This window comes from Solea solea, chromosome 1, assembly GCF_958295425.1.
Source record: "Solea solea chromosome 1, fSolSol10.1, whole genome shotgun sequence".
In the NCBI taxonomy this organism is placed as follows: Eukaryota; Metazoa; Chordata; class Actinopteri; order Pleuronectiformes; family Soleidae; genus Solea; species Solea solea.
In genome coordinates, this window is record NC_081134.1 from 32,803,860 (window position 1) to 32,828,553 (window position 24,694).

Sequence of the window (24,694 nt, forward strand, 5' to 3'; positions counted from 1 at the left end):
TGCAATGTGTCTGTGTCCTCTGTGGGAGTTTGCAGTTAATCTCCGGCAGCGTCACTCTCTCTTGGTGGCGTTACGGCGGATAGGAGCGGAAATCCGGCAGGACCTCGGACACTTTCTGCCCCAGCTTCTTTCGCCGCTCCTCCTTCTTTCTCTCCTCGCGCAGCACACACGGAAGCTGCCTCCAGGACAGGAAACATCGCCACAACACCCGTCTGAATCACATGCAGATGGAGGGACAGATGGGAACAGAGCAAGTGAGCAATGAGAAACTGAATTATAGGGACCTCTGAGTTGACAATACCTAATGAGATTTCATATGATGCTACTAGGAGCCCATTCACAGTGGCAGCTGGGCAGCCATTCGAAACTCACCTGCAGGCCATAGTCATTTAGCCGACTTCAGAGCGCTAGATAAAGTTCACAAACACTTACATGTTGAAGCAAAGCAATCATTAACTCTGGCTTCCATTAAGAAGCAGGGAGGACTGCACAGGTTATGGTATAATATTGTTAAACACAATGGAACACAAATGTGGTTGCTCATGTTCTCAAGAGCCAGAGTTATACTGTGTGTACTGTGTATTGAACTAAAAAGATGAACTTGGCAACCTTTTATTCCTGCTTATCAGCATTCATCATTGTGTGGACATTAGCATGCTCGTTTGCTTTGAGCACAAATTCCTTCTGCCCTTAAGTACATCCTCAAAAAGTTGGCAGCATAGCAACATACTTCTGTTACAGCCATATTCCAAAATTAATTGAGTATGAGATAGCCAGGTGGAGAGTTATCGCTGCAAACACAGTTTCTCTTACCTGGAGTCACAAACCATTTGCTCCAGAGCCACTCTGCTCTGCCAAATAATTTAACCATATTAAACTTTTTGCGGTGGCAAATGTGACTCCATAAATTCTAATACAATATGACATTTGCAGCCAACAGCAGATATGAAACACCTCACCGAAGACCAGAGATTATGTTGTACTTTTCAATCTCGCACACAGAAAGGAGCCGTGAAAATGTGTCAAATCACCACTAAAGCTCTTATACTTCATATTGGGTAAATGTCTAACAATTGCTCATGCGGTGCATGTTCTAGTGGCGACCCTTTGCCATAATCTATGAAACAAAAGTGGGCAAATAAAACTTGTTATAATACTTTAAAAAAAAAAGGTGTCAGAAGTCATAAAACTAATGTTAATGTCTGGAGGACCCTTGAGGTGCTGTAGCTTCTTTATGTTCTGTAATCTGATTGGTCTGATATTATAATCCAGCTTGTAATTAAAGTTTTTTACAAGCTGTTAAATTTAATGATGCCCGTTATTTAGCTGAGGGCACTACAGCCTCCATACAGTGAGCATATGGCAAAGTCAGTGGGTAGCAGACCTGTTATTGTGCTCCTGAGCCAGCTCCTGGAGGTCCCACTGCACCAGCCTCTCCTGGGTCACATGGTCCAGCAGTGCCAGCAGAAACCTCCGCAGTGTGCGTGTTCGATAGAAGCGCTCGGCTCGCTCGTCCCGAATCATCCGCCAGTCCTTCAGCTGAAAAAGACGGCGCTCACTTAGAGACGAGGATACTTAAATGTGACACTTAACTGTAGTGAAAGACAAACGATTAATCTGACTAAGTAGGAATCTGTGAAAATGAGTGCAGGTGGAGGAGGAGATTCAGACGTGTCAGTGAAAGTAGACAGGGAGACTGCAATCCAGTTTAGAGTACTTCACGTGTCTGTGTGTGCAAAGGTGTGTACACACCCTCTTCCAGCAGCTTAAGCTCCTCCGAAGCAGAAATTGCTGGTGCAGTTGGTCAGCAGAAGCTTCTTTCTCAGACAGCGACTCTTTTGCTGATTGTTGCCAGCCTAGTGTACACCGCCTCAAGAGGAAGAGATTGTGATGACTCTTGGCCAGCTGGCGGGGATTGAAAAGCAAAGCGGCGGCAATGATAAATGCATCCAAACAATCACATGAGCCAGGAGGAAATAATGGAGTGTTATGAAAAGATGAAGTGCCCAGAGGGTTTAAATCTTGCTCTGAAGCATGTATGCAGAGGGCTTAACTGCATTTCTTTACAGTGATGCGACAAAGGAGGGCATTTTGAAAGATGAAATGACAAATTCCGTCAAGGGAATGGAGCTACAAAGTTGTGATTCTGTTTATTGCGTATTGTCACTCAGTGTTTGAAGTGACAATAGAGTGTGTGTGTGTAGTTGGGCTTCTAAGTGTGAATTGCATGACTAAAGTGTGTTGATGGATTGTAGGTTTTTGTGTGTTTGGTATCGTTGGCTTGTGGTGTTAAAGTCCACTGCCAAGTGAGTATTTTTACCAAAACAGTTTGCTCACTGCACACAATAATCAGACTATTCAATGTGGAAGAGTGGGTTGCCTGTGGATACGCAGCGTGTGGTTTGTCGTACTCAGTAATAATAATCTTTATAACGCCTCTGAAATTCAAAGTGAGCTGTACAACCAGATATTGGCGAAATAAAATGATGGTCGGAGAAAGGAAAAAAAAAATGCAGTGAAAGAATTAATCATTCCATTGACAGCAAAGGCAAATGCATGAAAGGAGAAAAATGTCAAAGCTTTAAATGATTTAATTCCTTAAGACTGCAGTCATTCCCTACATGGCACATGATTCTCATGCAATGTTGTATGAGCTCTTTGTAATGTTCAAGCAAGTCCATAATCAGCCAAGCTTTTAGTATTCACATTCAATTTACGCCAACTTGGATTTTTGTGTGCTACTTTTACTCTGTTCATGTGAGATAATGTAATGCTTAAAGCTGAATTTTCTGTTTCAATAAGACAATGAAATGCTCTTCAAGGTATGGTCAGAATTACTGACCATACCTTGAAGAGCATTTCATTGTCTTGGAGAGCACTGTGAACTTTTGGTGGCAGAAACTGTCATGTCGTCTGCCAAATAGTGACACTTGAGGCTTTCGGACACTTCAGTCCAGTCTGTGGTTGTTGATATGTGATAAGCTCTTGAGGACTGAAACGTTGTGTGGCCACATGGCAGATGATCTACCTGCATGTTGGCATGCTGGAGCTGAATGAGGTGTTTCCATGGGGCCAGACCTCTCCATAGCAACAAGGCTCTGTTGTTGTGTTGACTGGCTAGTTTCAGCTGTTCCTGCTGCTTTTTCAGATGCCTCTGTTTTTCCTCTTCCCTCTACTCGCGCAACAAAAAAGAAACAACACATTTTTTTAATGCATCACCGGAGCACCATCACTACCAAGTCACTTACTTTAGCTGAACATGAGTCAGAACACAAGGATGTCTTGTGCCACTGAGCTTTTCTACCATATAATATTGTTAAAAACTGAAACACGCCTCACCTCTCTTTCTCGCCTCTTCTCCTCCTTCCTCTTCTCTGCTGCTCTGCATTTCTCCTCCTTCTCCTCCCTCTCTCTCTGCTCCTCTGCAGCTTTCATCTCAGCCTGGAAATAGTCTTTGGTAAAATTTGTGTCTACTACTAATCTACTACAATCAAACAATACAAATACAAAACTTCACAATGTCTTACCAGCTTTTCTTCCTCCTCCTTTCGCTTGACTTCCTCGATTTCCTTTCTCCGCTCTGCGCGTTGACGTGCACGGGCCTCCATAGCTTCACAGTGAGGAAGAAAGGTGAATTGAGCACATGGTGTTCGTCTACAATAGTCTCAGGAGTGTGTTTATGTACTGTACTGTATACTTCTATACTATCTACTATCAGACTTTTATGTCAAGGTCTTGCAATTTTCCTGCACAGGTTTCACAAGTTCCTGTTGTGTTCTTATTGAGTACAGAAGTCGTTGCGCTTGCATAGAGCGAGGAACTTGCAGACTGACCTGTGATGCTTGGATGAGGGCATGTCTGGTGTTTGACAGTTTTCTTTGGAGGTGTCCACAGACCGTCAGGCTCTTCAGTCTCTTTCAGAGCCCTGTGGCAGTAGCATTCATAGCCATGAGCAGACAAACAAAGACATGTCACAACCTTGTCTGTACGTCTGAGAAATGTTATTCAGACTTAAGGCTCGGACTATACATGAATCTGTGAATGAGTTTCAACCGAGTGCAGAACTTTTTTTGCCTTTTACTTTTCGCTTTCCACTCTCTCTTTGAAGTTGTAAATGGAGGTTGAAAACATATTTCATCTTTTGTCACAGAAATACAATTACCTAAGCCTTGAATGAACATTGACCTTGACAACCTCTTTGTACCTACTCTGATGTGATTTGTATTTAATAAGCACAGCAAGCACTGGATAAGGGGTTACAATATTCAGCCCATGCTTGTCTTCCAAACATTGCACACACACACACAAAAACCTGCCATTAGACTGGACTGTGGACCGCGGAGTGAGCTAACCTAATTCATCATCTTGAGAGAGTTTTAGAGCTAATAGCACATTTGGGGCATGTGGAGTTAGGAACACTGTCCAACTTATAATGCTCTGTCAAGGAGGGTTTGCAGAGAGTGGAAAAGGGGGTTGAATAGGAGACTAGGGCTTCACACTGCACTATAACATGGACATACTGCACTGATTAAACTCCACATACACCAACAATGCCCCAGTGATTTCATTGTGTGAAAATGCTGCTCGCCTCCCTCCCGTTGGCTCTTTTACTGTATCCCTTTATATTGTGTGTGTTCAATCAAATATTGCATTATTGTGTATTGTATTTTATAGATTTGTATGTGTAGGAAGTGCTTTGTATGAACTCTGGATGACGTGCTCGGAAATCTATCTTTGAACTAGTTGCTGGACTTGGTTTGCTCATGAGATAGAAGAATGAAATAAGCAAAAACTGCTTCACCTGTGGTAAAAAGTTAAATAATACTATACAAGTTTGTATATCCATCCAACCATTCATCCATTTTCTACTGCTTTATCCTCCACAGGAGGGTTGTGGGGGTGCTGTGCCAATCTCAGTTGACATAGGGCGACAGATGGGGTACACCTGGGAGGAAGCCGGAGAACCAGGAGAAAACCCACACACACACACAGGGAGAACATGCAAACTCCATGCAGAAAGGCAAGTTTGTATATATTGGTATAAATTGACCTTGAAAGTGCTTAAAAGTTGCTTAAATCTGGTGAAGATTTATGATTTATGTCAAGCAAGGTGGCAACTGGTTGCGAAGCATTTAGAACTGCAATTTTGGCGGCACCATGTTGACGTTTTGTAACAGGTTTGGAGGCGTAACCTGGCAACCAGGCTCCTGCTGGACGATACCAGCTGTCAATTACACTGATGTCCACCGATAATAATTATGTGCCATACTTTATCTTCCACCTTCCTCTAAATAGGAACATCATTTACAAAACTCATGTGCTACTGCAGAAGACCTGAAATAAGTGAATGAGAACATTCACTCCTTAAGAAAATGTTTATGTTGTTAGGGAATCGAGGAGGAAGAAGCCTCCACTTTTTTATAGTGGAGTCACCCCATAGTGCCCTTTGATTCATTCAATATATTCCTATGTCCAGTTTTATATGGAGTCTCTGGTTAAAAGGGAGCACTCGCATTGTGGAGTGAATCCTATTTTTGTGTTGTTGTGTTGTTGCTCTGCCTGTGAGGTTGTAGACTTTTGCTCGATCGATACCGGGGGGGGGGGAAAGTTGTGCGTCATTAGGCTCTCGGCGCAGTGAGAGACAAAGCACTGCTAAGTTTAAGGAAGAAGGGTGAAATGATTTTCTCCTAATATTGGTGCATTTTTGACAGTACGTGTGCTTATATTTAATTTAATTGGCATTGTTCAATAGTGTCTCTTTTCAAGAGGAACTTTGATATAATAAGCAGCCCATAATAATTAGAATACTTCACATTCAGTCTACAGCACATGACACCTCAAAGAGAATATCCTCATACCTAATTAAATAACTTATTTTTTTCATTAAGTAATCTCACATTGATGATTGGGGGTGGAGTGGCTCAGTGGTTAAGACCAGTACCAGTACCCTGTGTGTGAAAGACATCATGGTCGCAATGGTCGCAAGTATGACTCCACCCCTGGCTGATTGTACTTGATTCCATTGTAAGTCTCTTTGGATAAAAGTGTCTGCTAAATGACATGTAATAATAATAATAATAATAATAATAAAAAGTCTATGGAGTGCAAGAAAAATGTAACATCTTCATTTCTATGAGAGTAGCAGTGCAGGTGAGGAAGTGAGATAAGGTGAGGCTGCTTTGTTCATCATTCAGGTGAGTTAATGTATAACCTGTGAAGCTTTCTATATAACAAAACCTCAAACAGAGAGAGCTTCCGTGCTTTGGACATTACCTCTGCTGTGTGCAATCAACGGTGTGGCTCTTTGCTCTCGAGCCCCCTCGCACTGATGGCTCTGAGAGCTGTTTGGCTTTCTTTATCTCCATCTCCAAACCCATCTTGCTCTTCTCCACGTTCAGCTGTGCAATTTGCTCTTGCTGCTCTTTCAGCAGCTTCCTTTGCTGTGTGATGATCTGCTGCTGGGCGGCGTGTCTGTTCTCGAAGCTGCTGCTGGGTGCCGCAGCGGTTCTGTGGCAGGTGAAGGCACCATCATCGCCTCTCTGCCGAGCGCCGTGGAGCTCAGAAGCAGTGGGTGCTACGTGCCTCCGGGTCACCTGCCATGGTTGAGTGGGCTTGGAGGTCATGGCACCCACGGGCGTTTTATCCTTCAGAAGTGCAGAGGCGTTGGGGGTCAAAGTGGCTGACCTTTGGGGAACTTCCTTTAGTAAATAAAACAGAACAGAGCAGAAATAGGTGAATTATAGATGGGGAAAAAAAATTTGTAGAGCAAGACGCAAGAGCATTTGTAATGATGTATCTTGGAGGCTAAAAACTATGGCGAAATAAATAACTAAAGGGCCTTGCGCGAACTGCTATTGATGTTTTTGTCTGTAATTGCAACCCAGAATTTAAGGAAGAACGAGAAACAATGCAGTATTCATCAATTTATCTATAATGCAAGGGTCAGTTAAACTGTCTTATAGGCTTTAAACTTGGCTGTGACATATTAAGGTCACCAGTGTGTGCAGGGACAACTTTCGCAGGGTTTGGATTCAAGAGCTATCGGGCACTGCACTAGTTATTTTTGATTGCAAAAGCAGATTCCATGTTTGCACATGATTTGTTAGAATTTCAATTCCATATCCTGATGTTTATTACTTTAATAAAAAGTAAGTGGTCAAAATCATCATCTTCAATTCTATAATTTGATTTGATTGCTCCGACTGTATATCTATCTCAGGGAAATTAAAACCATACATCCTGAAACACAAGGAGAGTATGTGCTCTTTCTTCTGTAGCATCAACTCCTACGATTCCAGCTTCACCTCTTACCCTCCTTTAGACATCACCTTTCTCTCCTTTTTCCTTCTGCCTCGCTGTCCTTTTATATGAACATTACGACTACTTTTGTCCCCATTTCACCCTCAAAGTTGTTTGGATTCTTTAACAGGGAAAGTTTTTCTCCCTTGTTGATACATGGAGAGTGTTCTTTTTAATCCAGTTCAGTCCCCACACTTGTTTATTGCCGTTCTCTCCTGCCAAGAACGGACATGATGTTTAAGTCATGAGTCCGCTGCATAATATTTGACTCACTTTTTCAAAAACGTAGAATTGTATGATTATATAACGATTTGTGAGTGCACCTCTCACCTCCTCCGTGGTCTCTGGTTGATTCAGTGCCTCAGGTGAGGACATTATTGGCTGATAAGCACTGGTTCCCGCGGCCCTGAGGTTGCCCATAGACGCGGCATTGATTAAAGCGGCCATCTTGCGACGGGTTTCCTGCTGCTGGGCCAAAAGCTCTCGCTGTTCCCTCTCCACCCAACACCATCGCTGCCACTCGTTCAGGCATTGATGAAGCAGCCGCCTTCGGTCGCTCTCCACAGCCAGCTGACATTGTCTGGAGGAAGAAACAGTCATGATTGTACTTTTAAACACCAGTTGCCCTTTGATCAAGGTCAGAATCGCCCAAACTTTTTATAAAGATGGCCTGGATATTGCCAACTAGACATTTCCAAGAGATATTCTGTCACCAGCCCCTTTATTAGGTACATATGGACAGGTGCTTGACACCTTAAGGGCCATGTCAAGGTTTCTCCCAACATTCATTTACTAATACTTTTATCAGATGATGAAACCTCACTGAAAGTTTGAAATTTTGATCGTGCCTGCCTCTTGCAGCCAATTAGGGTGGATTAAACCATTTAAAACTTGAAGTATTTAGACAAAGCAGTATTTTTGTGGAATCAACCTTTAAAACTTAGAGAGAGAGAGACTGACACTTGCAGCTGGTTGTCCTTAAAGTTGTCCTTTTTCAAGAAAGGTTGATGATACAGATTCAATTTTTTGTTTGTGAGCGTCGGGAGGCTTTCAGGAGCTCCAACATTTAAATTTGTGAAAAGCGGGTGTGAATTGACAGAGAAATTACAGTTTTAAAATCACCCTCTTCCTCATTTTTTTAAAACTCCAAAGCAGGCACTCAAGATAAAGTAAAGAGCCAATCGCGTGGCAGCAACACATTGGCCAGTACATTGTGGCATGTCGACATGATCGAGAAGACTGAAGTGCTGAAGTTCAAACCGAGCATCACAATGGGGGGTGGGTATAAAGGTGATTTAAGTGACATGAAAGGTGAGGTGGTTGTTGTTGCCAGATGGGCCTGGAATCTCCTGGGATTTGAATGCACATCCTTCACCAACTCTGGGATTTACAGAAAATGTCCTGAAAAAGACAAACATCCAGTGAGCAGCAGTTCCCTGGGTGATAATGCCGTGTTGATGCCAGAGGTCAGAGAAGAATGACTGGTTTGGATAAGCAACAGTAACTCAGATATTTCTCAAACGTCCATTGAAGCAACTTTGGCTTCTCTTGGAGAATTTTTACCTTTGGTCTAAGATGTTTCTTCAGTTCTGAACGTTGCTGGTGAGGACAGTGCTAACTGTAACTCCAGTGTGTGCTCTGGGATGAGAGGTCAAATGTCTTGGGGGTGAATGAGAATCAAAACAGACAGTATTTCAAACAACCGCCCGTCACAAAAGAGCTGAACACACAACATGTCAAACCTCGAGCAGATCGGCATCGGCAGCGGCAGCTGAGAACCATTCCAGACACTTTATCCAGTGCACATTATGCAGAAGTGGCCAGTGAATGTAAATCTCAAGTAAAATGCTGGAAAGATCTGTGCAGATATATTTGGTGACTATGAGTTAGTGTGCTAAACTTCTACTGTCACAGTTCTACTCCCATAGGTTGAAATGTGCAGTTTGTTACAGAAAAAAAGGACAGGAGGAGTAAAATGACTGTTGTTATTGTTGTTTTTGTTCTTGCCTGTGTTCAGTCCGTAGCTCCTCTTCTGTTCTCACCACTGCCCTTTGCTTTTGTTCTGCCCACACCACTGTTCGCCAACCTCGCCACGCTCTCAATTGCCTCTTCCAGTCTGAGAGGGCCATGGCCTTCCCCATACGTAACCTCCGGTCCAACACCGCTGAATACCACGCCGAGAAATGCCTCTGCAGAAACTAAACAATGCACACGAATATAGAAGTGGGGGGTAATTGTTTACATTGGTACTTAACTGTAAGTACGCCTGCACACATGTATTACCGGGACCGACCTTAAGGTTGTTCATGTGAACAACGGTTTGGATTTTCTGTTCTTTGTAAAACTGCTCTGTGACCCTCTGCTGCTGCTGCTGCTGCTTTTGTTGTGTGGAAAGTGTTGGCACTGACAGGTCACTCGCTGCCGTCTGTCCTTCCTTTCTCTCAACTTCTCTGTGGAATAAACAAACAGGGTTCAAAGGTAGATGACAGATAGTCCCAAAGATCACAGAGGAATTTATTGGAAGTCGATATAAAATAAATGTATATAATCAAATATAATTACTGCATAAAATATGTCAAATTTAGCAAGCATTTCTCAGTTGGCATTAAAGCTCAAACAATGTTTATTTTGTCCATTGTGTGTTATTGTAAAATCATAACCCAACTCCTAATATAAATATAAAAGGCTCATTCTGGTGTACAACAATTCATACAATCCGGTGATTGTACACAAATTAAATGAAAGTAATTTTACCTAGATTTTACACATTGGACCTTTTAATACAATTTCTCAACTTTTTCATGATATAAGATAAAAAAATATGCGACTTGAGGGGGCCGGTGAAATGAAATTCCTTTTGCCATGTGGTAAACATTTTTTTTTTTTTACTTAATACATAAACCAAAGATTTTTATTGCCCAAAATTGACAAAATACATCCAAAACTAACTCGGTTTCCACCATCCATTGTTTTGTTACATGTTTTTTCTTTCTGTGCTTTACCTCTGGTAAGCACTTTGTGACTATAACTTTAGTACACACATAATGTACATCCAGTAGAAAGTAATATTATGGAGATAATTTAGTAATAGGGAGGTCATATTATGGTGATACCATCAAGTAGTATCTCTGCAGGACGGATGTGAAGTATTTTATGATGTACAGTTTTGGTCAGTACTAATACACTGTCTCTGTTCTGATCTACAGGAAATCTTCCCCAACATTTGGAGTCACTGGTTCGTCACAGATGTGCATGTCAACAAGTTACCAGTAAGCCCATTCCATCCACTACACACAGGTGGGCCAATCAGGACACACTGGGAATGCGAAATTGAGGTTAATTTTAGATGCATGGGATGGTTGTGACCACTTAAGCTGAGACCAAGAGGTTGCTATGGAGACTATACCTTTGTCTCACCAGCTGTTTTAGGCCTCTCCTCTGCTCCATCTGTCGTCGCAGTCGCACCATCTCCTGCTGCACCATTTCCTCCTGTCTACTTAACTCCTGCTTCCTCCTGGTCTCTGCCGCTCGCTCCCTCTTCTTTGCCTCCTCTCTGGCAGCCCGCTGAACCTCCCTCTCCCTCTGCTGCCTCTGCCTCTCAGCATCACGCTGGGCCCTGTTCTCTCGCACCTTCAGTGGCAATCAGTGGTAATTAGTGGAAAAGTGAAAACAAGATGAGTGTCCATCTTCCTTCTAACCAACAGCATTTAAGTCTTTGATTGTACCTTGGAAGATTTTTGGTGATAACATAGTAAACAGTAATATGAGACAGTGACATAAAACACAGAACACATTAACACAAATGCTAGGGGCCGAAACCACTCCTGTCACAAATTTGCACGAAGAGCCTATTGTTTACCTTCAGATTATTATTATTCCATGGCTTTGCTGTCATTTTTGAGGGGGTTAACGTGCATGAAACTTTGCACAGAGGTCAGGTCTGGCGAAAATGTGATATTGGCATAGTGCTCGGACCCCTGCCCCAATGGCTCTATAGCACCCCCTAAGGTGAAACGTGGATGGAAAAAGCCAAGATTAAGTTGCACCAAATTTCATGAAACTTGGTGGGAACTTGTAACAGCCCAAGACGAACAACAAAGTCCATTGGGACCATGGCCTCAACGCAACAGCAAGTCGGCCATTTTGAATTTGGCATCCGTCTTCAAGCCATTTGCACGCTTCGTAAACCAACAAACTCGTCTGAGAGCGCTTATCATACCGACATAAAAAGCATGACAATTTGTACCTGACACATCAAATGCAAAAAGTTAACAAAAGGTTTCACGGATTCAGAAGGGCGGGGCCATGGCAACAAACGCGAATTTCGACCATTTGCCACGAAACAGGAAGTACCCCTATAACTTCACCATACATTGCCTCAAAACTTCATACGTGACACAAAAGACCGATCCTGAACACGTCTACGGACACAAATTTGACCCAACAGGAGGTCTGCCATTTTGAATTTAGCCACCATTTGGCCACGAAACGACACGTGCCCTCTTACTTATTATTATTCTGTGGCTTTGCGGTCATTTTTGAGGGGATTATTGAGTGAGGGAGAGGGGTGAGGTTTCCCCCATAATTTACAATAGGTCCTTGCACCACTGTGTGAGTCCTTGGGCCTGATTAAAAATACATATATTGCATACAGCTTGAAGATTTGAGACTAACCTGTTGGTGGCGTGCTTCCATGGTGATGAGCGGGTCTCTGAACTTCTTCCTTGTTTGACTTACATCTAGTGCCAGTTCCTCCATCATCCCAGAGTCCAACAGCTCTTGCTCCATCAGGTCTTGTAGGACGTGGTTAACAGTGCTGCACTCATTGTCCTCAGCCAGACAGTTGTAGAGGTCTATGTGTGTTTGTGAAGTGAGTCGAAAAAGCATTTGGTCACATTTTAAAAGTGATTCTGGTGATTTTCATTGATTTCTTTCTCTACAAACATGTCATTACATTTCACAGGGGTGTAAAAATCTAATCATTTCTGCCTAAAACAACTGTGGTTCTTCTGTAGCAGACTGACAGTGGACACGGCCAGGCCTATTTTCACAGCAGTACAAACACATTTAGCCATGTGAGGTAACCTAAAAGACAGGACAGTGTGACAAACAAAACAAAACAAAACAAAACCACTGGTTGCCTGTCCCTGCCATTTTACAGTCAACTCTGGAGACACAAACTGAAACAAATGAGCGTAATACAATTCACACTGTGACCAATTGCAAAATATTGTCTAGTTTTAAGTCCCTGCTGGTGGTTTTTCATATTCTAATGAAAATCACAGCAAACCCATGAGGTGCCTGGAAAGAAGGAAAACAATTGAAAGACCTTTACAAACGGTAAAGAAAAGGCTACAGGACTTAATATGTTAATATGGAAAAATGTGCAAAATGGACGAATAAATAACCCTATACCGTATATGACTACATGATGTATAATAGACTTCTATCCCGACTGAACCCAGAGGGAGTAGGTTATTCAAAACTGCAAGTGCATGCATCCACTAAACATTGAATATTGAAATGATCTGGCTTGGAAAAAGGTTGATGCTTGACCTTCAGGTCGAACTCACTGTGTGATTATATTTGTGTGCTCTGCGCCTTCAGTCGAGGTGCAACGTTAGGGAATTAATCTTTTGTTTGACTTATTCCTTTTAAGATGTCCTGGTCCAACCTTTACAGCATTTATAGTCCCTATCAGTAGCCACTATATCACTGTCACCACAAGACCACAAATTTAATTTATTCTTGATTGATATAGATACTATCGAATAAGATAATATAATGCACTTTATACATATATATATATTGCCACGAAACAGGAAGTACCCCTATAACTTCACCATACATTGCCTCAAAACTTTGTACGTGACATATGTATATATATATGTGTATATATGTGTGTATATATATGTATATGTATATATGTATATATGTGTGTGTATATGTATATATGTATGGGTATATATATATATATATACGTATATGTGTGTATGTATATATATGTATATGTATATATGTATATATGTATATGTGTGTGTGTGTGTGTGTGTGTGTGTGTGTGTGTATATATACCATTGAAGTTGTCATAGTTCATGGCAGTGGGCTGGGAACGAGCAGCAGGTTCTTCAGTCTCAGTCGAGCACATTAGGTCATCTTCGTCATCCATCTCCAGCTCCAGCCGCAACTTACTGCTCAGCCAATCACCAAGAAGAGCCTGAGCTGCAATACACAACACCCACATGTCAATGATCCGTCTGCTGCTGCATGAGGTCAACACGCTCCACTACACATGAATCACTCCTCCAGAGACGTCTCTTATATGTTACTGACTGACTAACCTTCACTGTATGCGTCGTCATGATCTCTTAACTGGTCACAGCTCTGCAGAGGCACAGTGCGGCCGCCGCTTCCTGAAGAAGGCTTCTTCTTCTTGTGGGAGAAGACTTCAGAGACGGCAAACTCTGAGGCCGACTCCACACGCTGAGGGTCGTTCAGAAGAAACAAAAACACATCAATGCTGGGTGACTAATGACAAATTTGACATATGGTTTACACAGAATATTGTGTTGTCAATCATACATTCAGTCATTCAGCTTATTTAAATATGCTGTTATTCGTCACTGTGTACAACATGCTGGACATGGACACAGGAGAAAAAAGGTTTCTAAGAACATAAGGGAGAAAATGTCCATTGAGAATCTTTTAGACCTTTAAAACTAAGAATTAACAACACCTTTGTGCCATTTGGAGCTATTACAAAGACAAAACTCTCCAACTGTAACAACTATAAATACATTTTACATTTTTACTGTCAGAAACGTGTAATATATATGATTTTTTTGGATTGTGCCTTTTTACCTCTCGATATCTGATCCAGTGATTTAGACCAGTATCGGTTCATCCCTCGTATAAAGGTAACTAAACCATCTCCAAGCTTGATGTTTCTGTGATAACGATTACTAAGATTAAGCTTAAAAGTCCATAACGTAACTGTAACCAACCTCCATGGTTGTGACAGCACAGAATCATCAAATCTTTGCACACAGAAATGTAATTATTCCACAAAAACCAAAAACTACTAGGGTCATAAAGATCAGCCCCCTTGAAGAACTGAACTTTTATTGAGCCATAGCACAAACCACTGTTGTGCAACGGTGTGCTCAGAACTTCAAAAACCAAGTTAAAACTGAGAGTTATCTCCCAATTTACACACAGTATAAAATCTTTAGTAACGTGTTTGAGAGGTGTCACTTGAGAAAGCATCGTGCCAAAAATAAAATAAATCAGTTTAGACTGGAGGAAAAAGGATTGTTGACGCTCACAAAGCCGGAGAATACAGGAGGAGTTATCGCAGCGTCAGGAACTGGAGTGAGTTGGTTTCTAAGTTAATTTCTGTGTGCAAAGTCAAATAATGCAAGTATCCAAAATAAAACTAGCTGTGTTTAAAAAAAAAAACAGATTTGTTCTGTTTAACAACATTTGGGAAATACTTTTAAAACAATGAACTTTTTCGGGGGGGTCTAATAATTTCGTCCTCAGGTGTATGTTTTGCAGTTTTCTTAGCCAGTATCACTGAAAGCTCAGTTTCTCTTAAACATGAAACCGTAAGAAGGGGATGCCAGATCCTACAAATACAGCCAACACTTCCAGCCACATCTGTACACAGCTGCACCACCGCACACCGTCTTCTCACCTTACTCCATTGATCGATATCACCGTTCTTCACGTGCACCTGTTATCGAAAAGAAAAACAAGTGTCATGTGTGTTGATACTGTTAGAAAAGCCAAACCCTAGGGTCCAGGGTCCATAGGATAACGGTTTGCACGCATTAACATGTCTTGACAGTTCACGGAAGACCTTGTACTGCAGGTGCAGCGTGCAAATTGAGGGCTGAGCCGAATTCTCTCAAGTCTGCAAATCATTTCCCCCTGGAAGGCTTAGTAGCTGTTGCCGCTCACATCAGATTACTGCAAAATCATTTCCCAGGCGTGTGAATGACAGTCCTTCAGCAACTCAACTATCTCTGTCAGAGGCTGCAGGCATGTGAGGAGCTATATGAAACCAGCCACGAGTCCATTTGCGCTATTAACAGTCACAAATCCCTAGGGTCACATTATACGGAGGATTTGAATAATGCTGAAAAGCAAAAAAATTGGGAGACAATGAACAACTGTGCATTAAAATCTGCACTTTCTGTCACATTAGGCTGAAACTGTTCGGCTTTATTGTCTGTCAAGGGGAAATTTGTTTTGCAGTTATCAGTACATCCATCCATCCATCAATCTTCTACCGCTTTATTCTCCACAGGGTCGTGGGGGGGTGCTGCGAAAGACAGTTGGCAGTACAGGAACAACAAAAATAAACACAAAAAACAATGACATAGATGCACACAGCAGCACAACCAAAAGACTCACAACAATCCCAATCAAACGTCAGTCACGGTCAATAAAGTGCAATTATAGCACACACTGGCAGCATTAAATGCACATGGAACAAAGGAGGTTTTTCATCTGTTCATTTCTGGCGAGGCTCGTTCCTCTGCTCCGGGGAAGATAAATGAATTGGACGACAACAACGGGACAGGATCGAAGACTCGGCTTCTGCAAAACTTGACTGTCACAGACTTGTGTGACTCAGAGCCGCTGCGTGCCAATTACTTTGCTTTGGCTTCCTTCTACAATTTTGGACACATTACTTTTGTTTTGTACAGAAACAGAGATGGAGCCATAAAAAGAGATTCCTCGAGAGGGTTCGAGAAAATGACTCAGTACGAAAATCTGTTGAATAAATCCATGAAAGTCTTTTCAGTGTTAAAGGATTTTAACTCTTTAACTCTCTGCAGGGACGTTTTTTTTTACTGATTGTTGCTGTATTGAGGTCATGGGACAAGTTTTTATTGATCACTGTCCCCGAGTACTTCTTAAACTCAACCACCTCCATAGCGCTGCCCTGGTTTTTTTGTTGAAGAAGTGGCTGTGGAGTTTTCCTAAAATCAATGGCAATGTCCTTAGTTCTCCCAACATTTATCTGTTCTCTGGAAATGACTATCACACCAAATACATGTATATATATATTTATATATATATATGTATATACATATATGTGTGTGTGTGTGTGTTAAATTGCTAAGCTGTGGCTTTTTTTTAAACTCAGCTGGAGTGCCATCTTTAGGACATTTTGGCTATATATATATATGTATACATGTATATATATATATACATATGCATAGTCATAATAATCTATTTCTACTCTTGCCTTTGCAGCCTTTCTGTATGGAGTTTGCATGTTCTACCCATTTGTGCGTGGGTTTTCTCTGGGTTCTCCGGTTTCCACCCAGAGCCCAAAAACATGCAATATGGGGATTAGGTCAATTGGACACTTTAAATTGACCATAGATGTGCTTGTGAGAGTGGGTGGTTGCTTGTCTCTATGTGACCCTGTCACAGCAACCCTGTGACACTTGTGGATGATAAAGCAGTAGATGGAAGATGGATGGATATTTATTTCTTATTTATATAGTCCATTTTATTTAGTAGTGGCATCTTTTTTGGAGTGGTCTGCTGGGGCAGCAGACAAGAAGAGGCTGGACAGACTGATTAAAAAAAAAAGCCATCTCTGTCTGTCCTTGGATGCCCCCTTGACCCAGTGGACGTGGTAGTGGGAGAGAGAGGAGATTGACTGCCAAGCTATCATCTCTGATGGACAATGTCTCCCACCCGCTGCGGGACGCCATCACAGCACTGGGCAGTGTTATTGCATGTCGTTCCTCCCTGCAGCTGTTAGACTGTACAACTAGCACTGTGTCTCATGAGGGTTATTTATTATTATTTATGTTGTGTTTACAGTATGTTTGTCTTTAGTCTGTTGGCTTTTTGATTACTTTTCGCACTAACTGCATCCAACCTCAGCACTATGATGCACATGTTGCACTTCAAACAGTATACTTTCTTGTAGACTCTTATATTTATACTCCATGTTACAAAAACTCAAACTAACACTAAATGTTTACAAGAAATAAAAACTAGCAAACACGTCAAATGTCAAGCCTACACTTTATATAATCTGGCAACTGTCTATAATGTACATTCCATTTTAACTTTATTTTATAGTCATATTGTTAATATCTTTCTATATTGTACATTCACATTATTTATTATCTTTATCTTTACTGTCATTGCTGCTGTGACAATGTAAATGTTCCCACTGCGGGACTAATAAAGGACTATCTTATCTTATCTTATTATGCCTTTTTACACAGCAAATAAATCTTTGAAGTGTCACATAGGACTGAAGGTTTGGTTTATTTATATGCATGGAAAGTTGGATTTCCTTATCAGAAAAATAACATGGAGGAAAAAAACTAGAGGGACATGACCAACCCGTACAACTATTGTATGTTCAAGATTATTATTTAAGATTGCACATTGGATTACATTAACAAGGCTAAACATTCACATCAGTGTAGATCTTTTATTTCATAGACTTCACTCACCTTGTGTGATGACGTTTTACTCTTGTTGAAGCTCCTCCACTTAAACAGGTCAGGGTTATGCCCTGAGGACGTCATCATCTGCTCTGTTACAGACTTTTACCTGCACTGTGACTTGTCACGTACTTCAGCACAGTGTACATGACCACCAGGATTATACGTCAACAATAAAAACCGATGTTGAACGATGTATTATCAACAAAAAATGTCTCAAAGTGGCTACAAAGCGCTCAGAAAAAAGCACAGGAGCCGTGTACACAACTGCTACTGTTTTTGACCGCATAGGATTCTGGGTAATGTAGTGAAATAGACAATCTTCTTGCCCAAAATGTAATACAAATCGACGCATGTCAGGACTACATGTTCCAAACAAACGTCGTGTGCAGTTCCGCGTGCTCCGGTAACTATGGAAACCATGTTTAACTCTTAAATAAGTAAGTAAATACAAACAGAAATATTTGCGAGTATGTGTATATAATATTTGTTATATACATATATCATTCATCATTTAATGTTTGACCACTTAAACAAATGTTGAGCTTATTTTTGCTGTATGTATACATTTGTTCAATTATATTGTGAATGCATTTATTTATACATTTAAAACGTATCAATTAAACATATATATCAATAAAATTGAATATTGAACACTGAATATATAAATATGGATAAGGAAAAGAGATCGCAAGACACCAAATTGTAGTTTTACATGTGCCACTGCGCGTGGTGAAGACGTCATTTTTCAGCGACTTGTAGTTTCTTCCATGAGTTTGTTAGCGAAACTCTCTGGATTTTAAGGGGTTTATATGTGAAAGACGACAAAAACCTAAAGGTGAACCGCTTTTATTTTCGTAACTTAAACAATTCTTAACTCGGCTAAAGCTTAACGGAACACGTACGTGTCTGTGTTGATAGCAGCGTGGCTAATTCACGTGTACTCGAGAGTCTGTGCTTGGAGCTAACGTTAGCTACTGCTGTCGGACAAGACTACAACTTTTAAGAGACGTTGGGAGACACGGTGGTGTCATTTAGTGCAGTTGTTTGAATGGCAGGCAGCAGGATGAAGCTGGAGCTGTGCCGGGTGGCTCACGGAAGGAGTCGGCTGGGTGTTCTGACAGGTCTCGGCAGGACATCCCAGCAGTCCTTGGACGTGCCAGGTTGTCTTCTGTACACACACTTTGGGACAGTCCCGCATCTCACACAAGACACACTGCACACCGTGAGCAACCTTCCCGCTGTCACACAGGTCACCCTGTCTCATATGTAAGTTTTACGCACACACACACACACGCACACGCACAGTTAAGGAATATTTTACAGTAGGAAATTGTATATCAGTACTGAATTAATTAACCCATTATTTTTTGTTGAAACCTGACATGAGGACAATGGGGAAAGTCAGGAACAAGAATCATTTGAATTTTTTTGTCAACTATTTAGGGAAGATAATATTGTACACATCAGTGGAGAGAGAAAAAACCCTCCATTTTAACAGGAAGAAATCTCTGACAGAACCAGACTCAAAGATGTGTGGCCATCTGCCTCAACTGGTTGGGGTGAAAGGAAAAATGAGGGGCAGAGGAGAGGTGGGGGCCAGAAAGGGGGGAGAGAAAGGACAAGATAGAGGTGAGGTAGAGATAGAAGAGAAAGACCAGGAGCAGATTGTTGATAAAGAATTATATTATCATTGACAAACTGAAAATGTGTTATGAATATAAATATCAATTTTTTCACAAGTTTGTCTGCTGCAAACAGCTTGACTGTGTTCCCACGGATGTAGTCACTCACTTGACTGCAGTAACCGTAACCAGTTAATGCTTTACCCAACCACCATTTAAATTTAGGTTCTGTCTTAGTCAGACCAGGCATTGGTGCCCAAGAGAACTGTACTTTAAAAGTTAGTGTTTATACATGAATAAGTACACACGCGCACACATTGAACACTGTGAAATCTAACGTGCATCTTGATCACTTCTCCCTGTAGAGCTGAGCACCAGGAAGTGTTGGAGGAGTTTAAAGATGGATTCAGGAAGTTTGCAGGTTTGTACATTCAGTAACTTTTTTATACATCCTCCCTCCTTTTCTTTTTCAAGATTCAAGATTCAAGAGATTCAAGATTTCTTTGTGCATGTGCAAAGTACAGTCCGTGGGGGTGGCGGCAGCAAGGCTATGGGGGCTACAGAGAGTTCAGGAGTCTGACAGCTCCAGGGTAGAAGCTGTTCCTCAGTCTCTTTGTCCTGCTCTTGATGCTCCGTAGCCTCCTGCCTGAGGGGAGGGGGCTAAACAGTGTCTTTTATACATCTTCCCTCCTTTTCTCTTCAGAGAGTAATCAGGAGAAAACAGGAGCAGAGGCGATGGAAAAGCACTGATTGATAATAATGATACCTAGTGCCATTCCAGTGTGTTCAGTATTGGTTAAAGCTTAAAAGCTTTTTAACTGCCAGGGAATTATATTGGTAATTCACATCACTTGCTGCTGATGCAGGATATGTTTCTATTCATAAATCTATAAAACTTTGTGGCAAATTCAAAACAGTTTTATTTCATTTGTAATGATACTCTTGACCAGATGAGCATTTATTCATAAATTGGAATCAGTTTTAATCTAAAACTTTGAACTGGAATGCTATTTTAAGCAAAATTATTATAAGATTTTTCTTTATTGATTGGAAGTTTATCTCTGTCCTCAGAAAAAAACTGTTGACAAATTAATTGTTGTTATGGTTGTTGTTATAGTTTCTTAAAAATGTGTTTTCTGTTCTTGAAGAACTTTTAAAACCTCAATTAAGAGTTTTCACTTGGAATGAAAACTCAATAAGTAGTACTATGTTTACTTTTATTATAAATCAAGTGAGAATTTGGATCATTTACCCATAGAAACCTTTTCAAATTGAGTTGTAACCAGCAGAGTCCCCCCTCTTGGTTAACTGCTTCTTCTGTCCTACTCCCTGGTCTTCCCTGGACACAAAGACAGTGTCCTTTTTATATACAGTCTATGGCCAAAATGGACATACTGGAGGACACTGTGGTGCTTTTAATTATGCTGTAAGCTAAATTCAGTATAAAAAAGCTGACTAAAATAGTGCTGTTGTCAGTGTTTATAAGAATGCCCCTGAAGAGTGGACTCATCAGGCTTTTCAGTACATCAGTAGCAGCATTAGTAAGCTTTACCCAGCCTTAAACAAGCTCATTTTTTAAAATTAGAAATGTAATCACTGTTGTGCCACTTCATCTCACTTCAGGAGATCATTACAATCTGTCTCTAACACCCTATAAAGGAAGAGTAGTGATTAAATAATGAGGCGGGGGGGGGAAAAACAGCATTTGAGACCTTTTGTTTTGCCACCTCTTGATCTTGTGCTTTAGCTGTGTTTGCTGATGAGGCCTCCTGATACACCCGTCCAAAGTTATCATATTAATATGTGGTAATGTAATGTATCTTACTCCGAACACCTTGCTTTGTGCTCATCCGTTGCTGGATGAAAATTCACCTCTGGTTTTATTCTTTTTGAAGGATAGTTGTTGATTCTTGTTGTTTTTTTTGTTCTATGTAGGTCTTCATGATACTGTGTTGTACTGTTCACTTCATGATCCTGCAGTCCTCTGCCCGACAGGTTACACAACTAACAAGGTGAGTACTGATGTTGATGCTGATGCTTTAGTGAATAGACATTTTGAGATTCCACTCTTGTTTTTTTGTCTCACAGTTGGAGCCTGTTAATTGCTGGCAGCTAGTTATAAACTAGGAGTTGAATCTAACACCAAGGTCAATTAACATGTAATATTTTGTTTGCTTACAGTGATTATGCATAAGGATTTTCACAATGTATTGTAATCCAGTGGTAGTTGTTTGTGCGCTCATATCTACACTGTAAACTGCTAATAGCTAATCTGTCTGGAAAAACATAATCCATTGAAAGCTTTTGTGTGTACCTTTCAAATGAACAAATGTCTTGTCTGCTACATTCAAAACATTGTCAAATGAGTTTAGACAATGCTGATTAAGCCTATCTGCTCCACACAACTCTCTCCGTGTGACTCTCTCTTTCAGTGTGACGGTGTTTTGTTTTTGTTTCATACAAGACATTCCCCCACTGCACACACAATGATCCTTTTTACATCGTGAAGGCAAGGCAGAAACGCAAAGCTTCATAACGCTAGAAGAGCGAGATGAGAGCTTGAACTGTAGTCCAAGGCAAAGCAACACATGCACTTACCCAAACAACTGCCTGTATGTGCCAGTCACAGCTGCTACTGTTAAAAAATTAAAAGACAGTTGTTGACATCATGTTCAAGCAAGGTACCGTAGAAACAAAAATATTACGCCTCACAGCCCAAGTAAAAGAGCCCTGTGAAAGAGTGAAAGTGAGACAACATAATATTTACTGATCATCCTTAGAATGTTTTTGGTAGATTTGTAGATTTTGTAGATTTGAACTGACGCGTTATCTCAGCTGTTAATTTCGTGCTAAATTGTCCCCCCTTCTTGCTGTTATCAGACAGTGTCGGTGTGGGGCAGTGGAGGACGGATGGAATTGACGGTGGCTAAGTTCATGGCTCTGCAGAAGACTGTGCAGCCAGACTGGTACCAGAGCATGGCCGACGGAGAGACGTGGCAGAGCAACACGTCACGCAAACGTGTTAGAAAGTCTGTGGACCGTACCCTCACACATTTGGATGAGTGTCTGCTGGTGCATCAAAACTCACAGGTGGGCAAACACACACACACACACAAATGCTATGCACACAGTGAGATTAATTTAGTTTACAGATAACACAGTAAACTTGGGCTGTGTATCAGCAAGAGTCTTGAAATGTAAAATGTATCGCCATAATGCAGGGGTTATGATTAAATGTTGCAATAAGTAAACAAGACAATATATTTCTTTTTTTATTATCATACATAATGAAAACAACAGCCTTCCACAGTGGAAGGGATTATTGGATAATTCTTTATATCACAATTTTACTGCTTTATCCTTCAGTGAATGCATTTCTAACTGTAGTGCAACTCTCCTAGTTGATCCAAACCGTCATTAATTTTTAATTTGCATCGTTCTGCAATTGCCAGAGTTGTGAGTGTTTGTTATGCCTCTGCATCAGTAAGGGTTGTAGCTGGATGTATTTTGCTTTAGTTAATGTTGTGTGTCCCACTTTTATGAATGCTGTGTCTCAGGGATACCTTTGAGGCAGTTTATTCAAGTTTGGTTTCAGTGATCCACTTTAACCTGAGGTTGAACTGATTACATTTTGGTGGTCACAGGTCAAGGTCGATATGATTATAAACGTGATTAATCAAGAATGCCCAGGAGGAAATTTCACAACATCTGGCACAAGCATTCAAGATCACTGTGACCTCAGAGCACATGGTTTTGGCCATAAGTCTAAAATCCATATGCTTATTAAGACTCTTACACAGACATGGCTATAACAACCACAAGACTTACATTCTATTTTGATGTTTTTATGTGAATGTGTGTTGCTTTCATTACCCGTATGTCATTTGTAAATACTGCTTTTATGTTGTTTTTTTACTGCTTAGTGCTTAATAGAAAATTTCCACTGGGACACTGAAAGTAAAATGTTGAATTATGTGTAACAAACAGAACTGACGGTGTACTTGAGGTCAGTCTCTTTATATAAATATTGCACTGAAGTTCAGTCAACATAATTTCAAGTTATCAAACTCCTGATGGGTCTGTCAAGAATAAAACCTAGTCTGTCCCCACAAATCTTGTTATTCAAAATGTGTGGTTGGAAAATAGAACTGTAATCTGTTAAACATCTGTGTTGGGCTTGAGTAGTTATCTCCTCCTCTGTCTTTGTCCTCTGATGTTCTTCCTATCTTGTAGAATCTCATTCTGTCTGCTGTTTAATCACCAACCTGTCTGTCACTGGCAGGAGTTGGAGGGAGTGGAGGTGTTCGGGGTGGTAGAGGGAGGAGACATCCTAGAAGAGAGGGTTCGCTCGGCGAGGGAGACGGCGAAGAGGCCCGTGGCAGGATTCTGCCTGGACGGCTTCCAGTCGGGCTCCATGGACCAGGCCCTGAAGACCCAGCTCATCAGTGCTGTGATCAAAGAGCTGCCTGAAGACAAACCCAGGTTAGCACTGCCCATTACTGCATGGGAAATACACACAACAGTCACTTTATGAGGTACACAGAACATCTAATAATGTAGCAGGAGTGGCACTGAGCATGTTGTTCTGCTGGTGAAGTCTATCTGCTTCAAGGTTCAAGATGTTGTGGATTTAGAGATGGTCGCTGTAACTAGTGGTTATGTGAGTTACTGTTGCCTCGCTATCATTTTAAACCAGTCTGGTCATTCATTAGCAAGTCATTTTTCTCCCAGAGAACTGCCACTCACAGTATATTTCCTCTTTTTCAATCCGCTCCATGTAAACACTATTGTTGTACATGAAACTCCCAATAGATCAGCAGTTTGTGAAATACTCAGCTTGTCTGGCACCAACAACCATGTCTTGTTGTCAATTTAATGCTTGGTTTAATCTATAGCAGGTTCTCTTGCCACAGATTTGCTGTCATGTGATTTGCCCATTAGATATTTGTGTTAATGCAGTTGAACAGGTGTTCCTAATTAAGTGGCCAGTGAGTGTATGTGCATTCATTGAAAGGTTCCCCCATTGTACACTATTTCCCATAAATGACATAGAACCAAACTTTGGTTTGTTGGTTTGCTTTGTTTTTCTACAACCATTTAATATGTGCTTATAGTTGACTCTTGCATGGGGGCCAGGTATACAATTAAAAACAAAGCAAAAACAACAAATGTACGGATGTACGTTCACATGGTTACAACTTTCCGATAGGGACATAAATTGAACACAGTCCGAACACTACAATTTGTAATAATTGCAAAGCTAACACTTCTCAAATTTGTGTA

The 24,694-nt window shown here is 41.1% G+C and overlaps 2 protein-coding genes across 5 annotated transcripts in view; one reads left to right on the forward strand and one right to left on the reverse strand.

Annotated features, from left to right (window-relative positions):
• Positions 1-51: 51 nt before the first annotated feature.
• On the reverse strand, positions 52-18,067 carry ccdc191 (coiled-coil domain containing 191). Its single transcript, XM_058638817.1, has 17 exons — positions 17,796-18,067; positions 14,996-15,034; positions 13,641-13,782; positions 13,375-13,521; positions 11,974-12,152; positions 10,706-10,929; positions 9,593-9,749; positions 9,307-9,497; positions 7,630-7,879; positions 6,274-6,698; positions 3,834-3,925; positions 3,528-3,610; positions 3,340-3,441; positions 3,029-3,172; positions 1,753-1,905; positions 1,385-1,539; positions 52-212 (listed from the first exon to the last, which is right to left on the reverse strand). Exons 1-17 carry the CDS (start codon positions 17,871-17,873, stop codon positions 71-73), a joined length of 2,703 nt encoding a protein of 900 aa, XP_058494800.1. The 5' UTR covers positions 17,874-18,067; the 3' UTR covers positions 52-70.
• Positions 18,068-18,504: 437 nt separating this feature from the next.
• Positions 18,505-24,694, forward strand: part of qtrt2 (queuine tRNA-ribosyltransferase accessory subunit 2) — a 57,818-nt gene continuing 51,628 nt past the window's right edge. For 2 of the 4 annotated variants that reach the window (XM_058630921.1, XM_058630930.1), the window contains exons 1-5: positions 18,505-19,055; positions 19,777-19,832; positions 21,347-21,423; positions 22,292-22,501; positions 23,694-23,893. In XM_058630921.1, the coding sequence (XP_058486904.1) occupies positions 18,838-19,055; positions 19,777-19,832; positions 21,347-21,423; positions 22,292-22,501; positions 23,694-23,893 (761 nt within the window). In that variant the 5' untranslated portion in view covers positions 18,505-18,837. The remainder of the gene's footprint in view (positions 19,056-19,776; positions 19,833-21,346; positions 21,424-22,291; positions 22,502-23,693; positions 23,894-24,694) is intronic. The other 2 variants (XM_058630939.1, XM_058630948.1) reach the window with 2 other exon arrangements.

Excerpts from the sequence above, each read along its gene's own strand:
- ccdc191 (XM_058638817.1), bottom strand. The coding sequence starts at position 17,873 with ATGATGACGTCCTCAGGGCATAACCCTGACCTGTTTAAGTGGAGGAGC. Across the intron at positions 9,498-9,592 it reads TTCACATGAACAACCTTAAG|TTTCTGCAGAGGCATTTCTC; the intron begins GTCGGTCCCGGT and ends TGCATTGTTTAG. Across the intron at positions 1,906-3,028 it reads TCCAGCATGCCAACATGCAG|CTGGCCAAGAGTCATCACAA; the intron begins GTAGATCATCTG and ends AATCCCCGCCAG.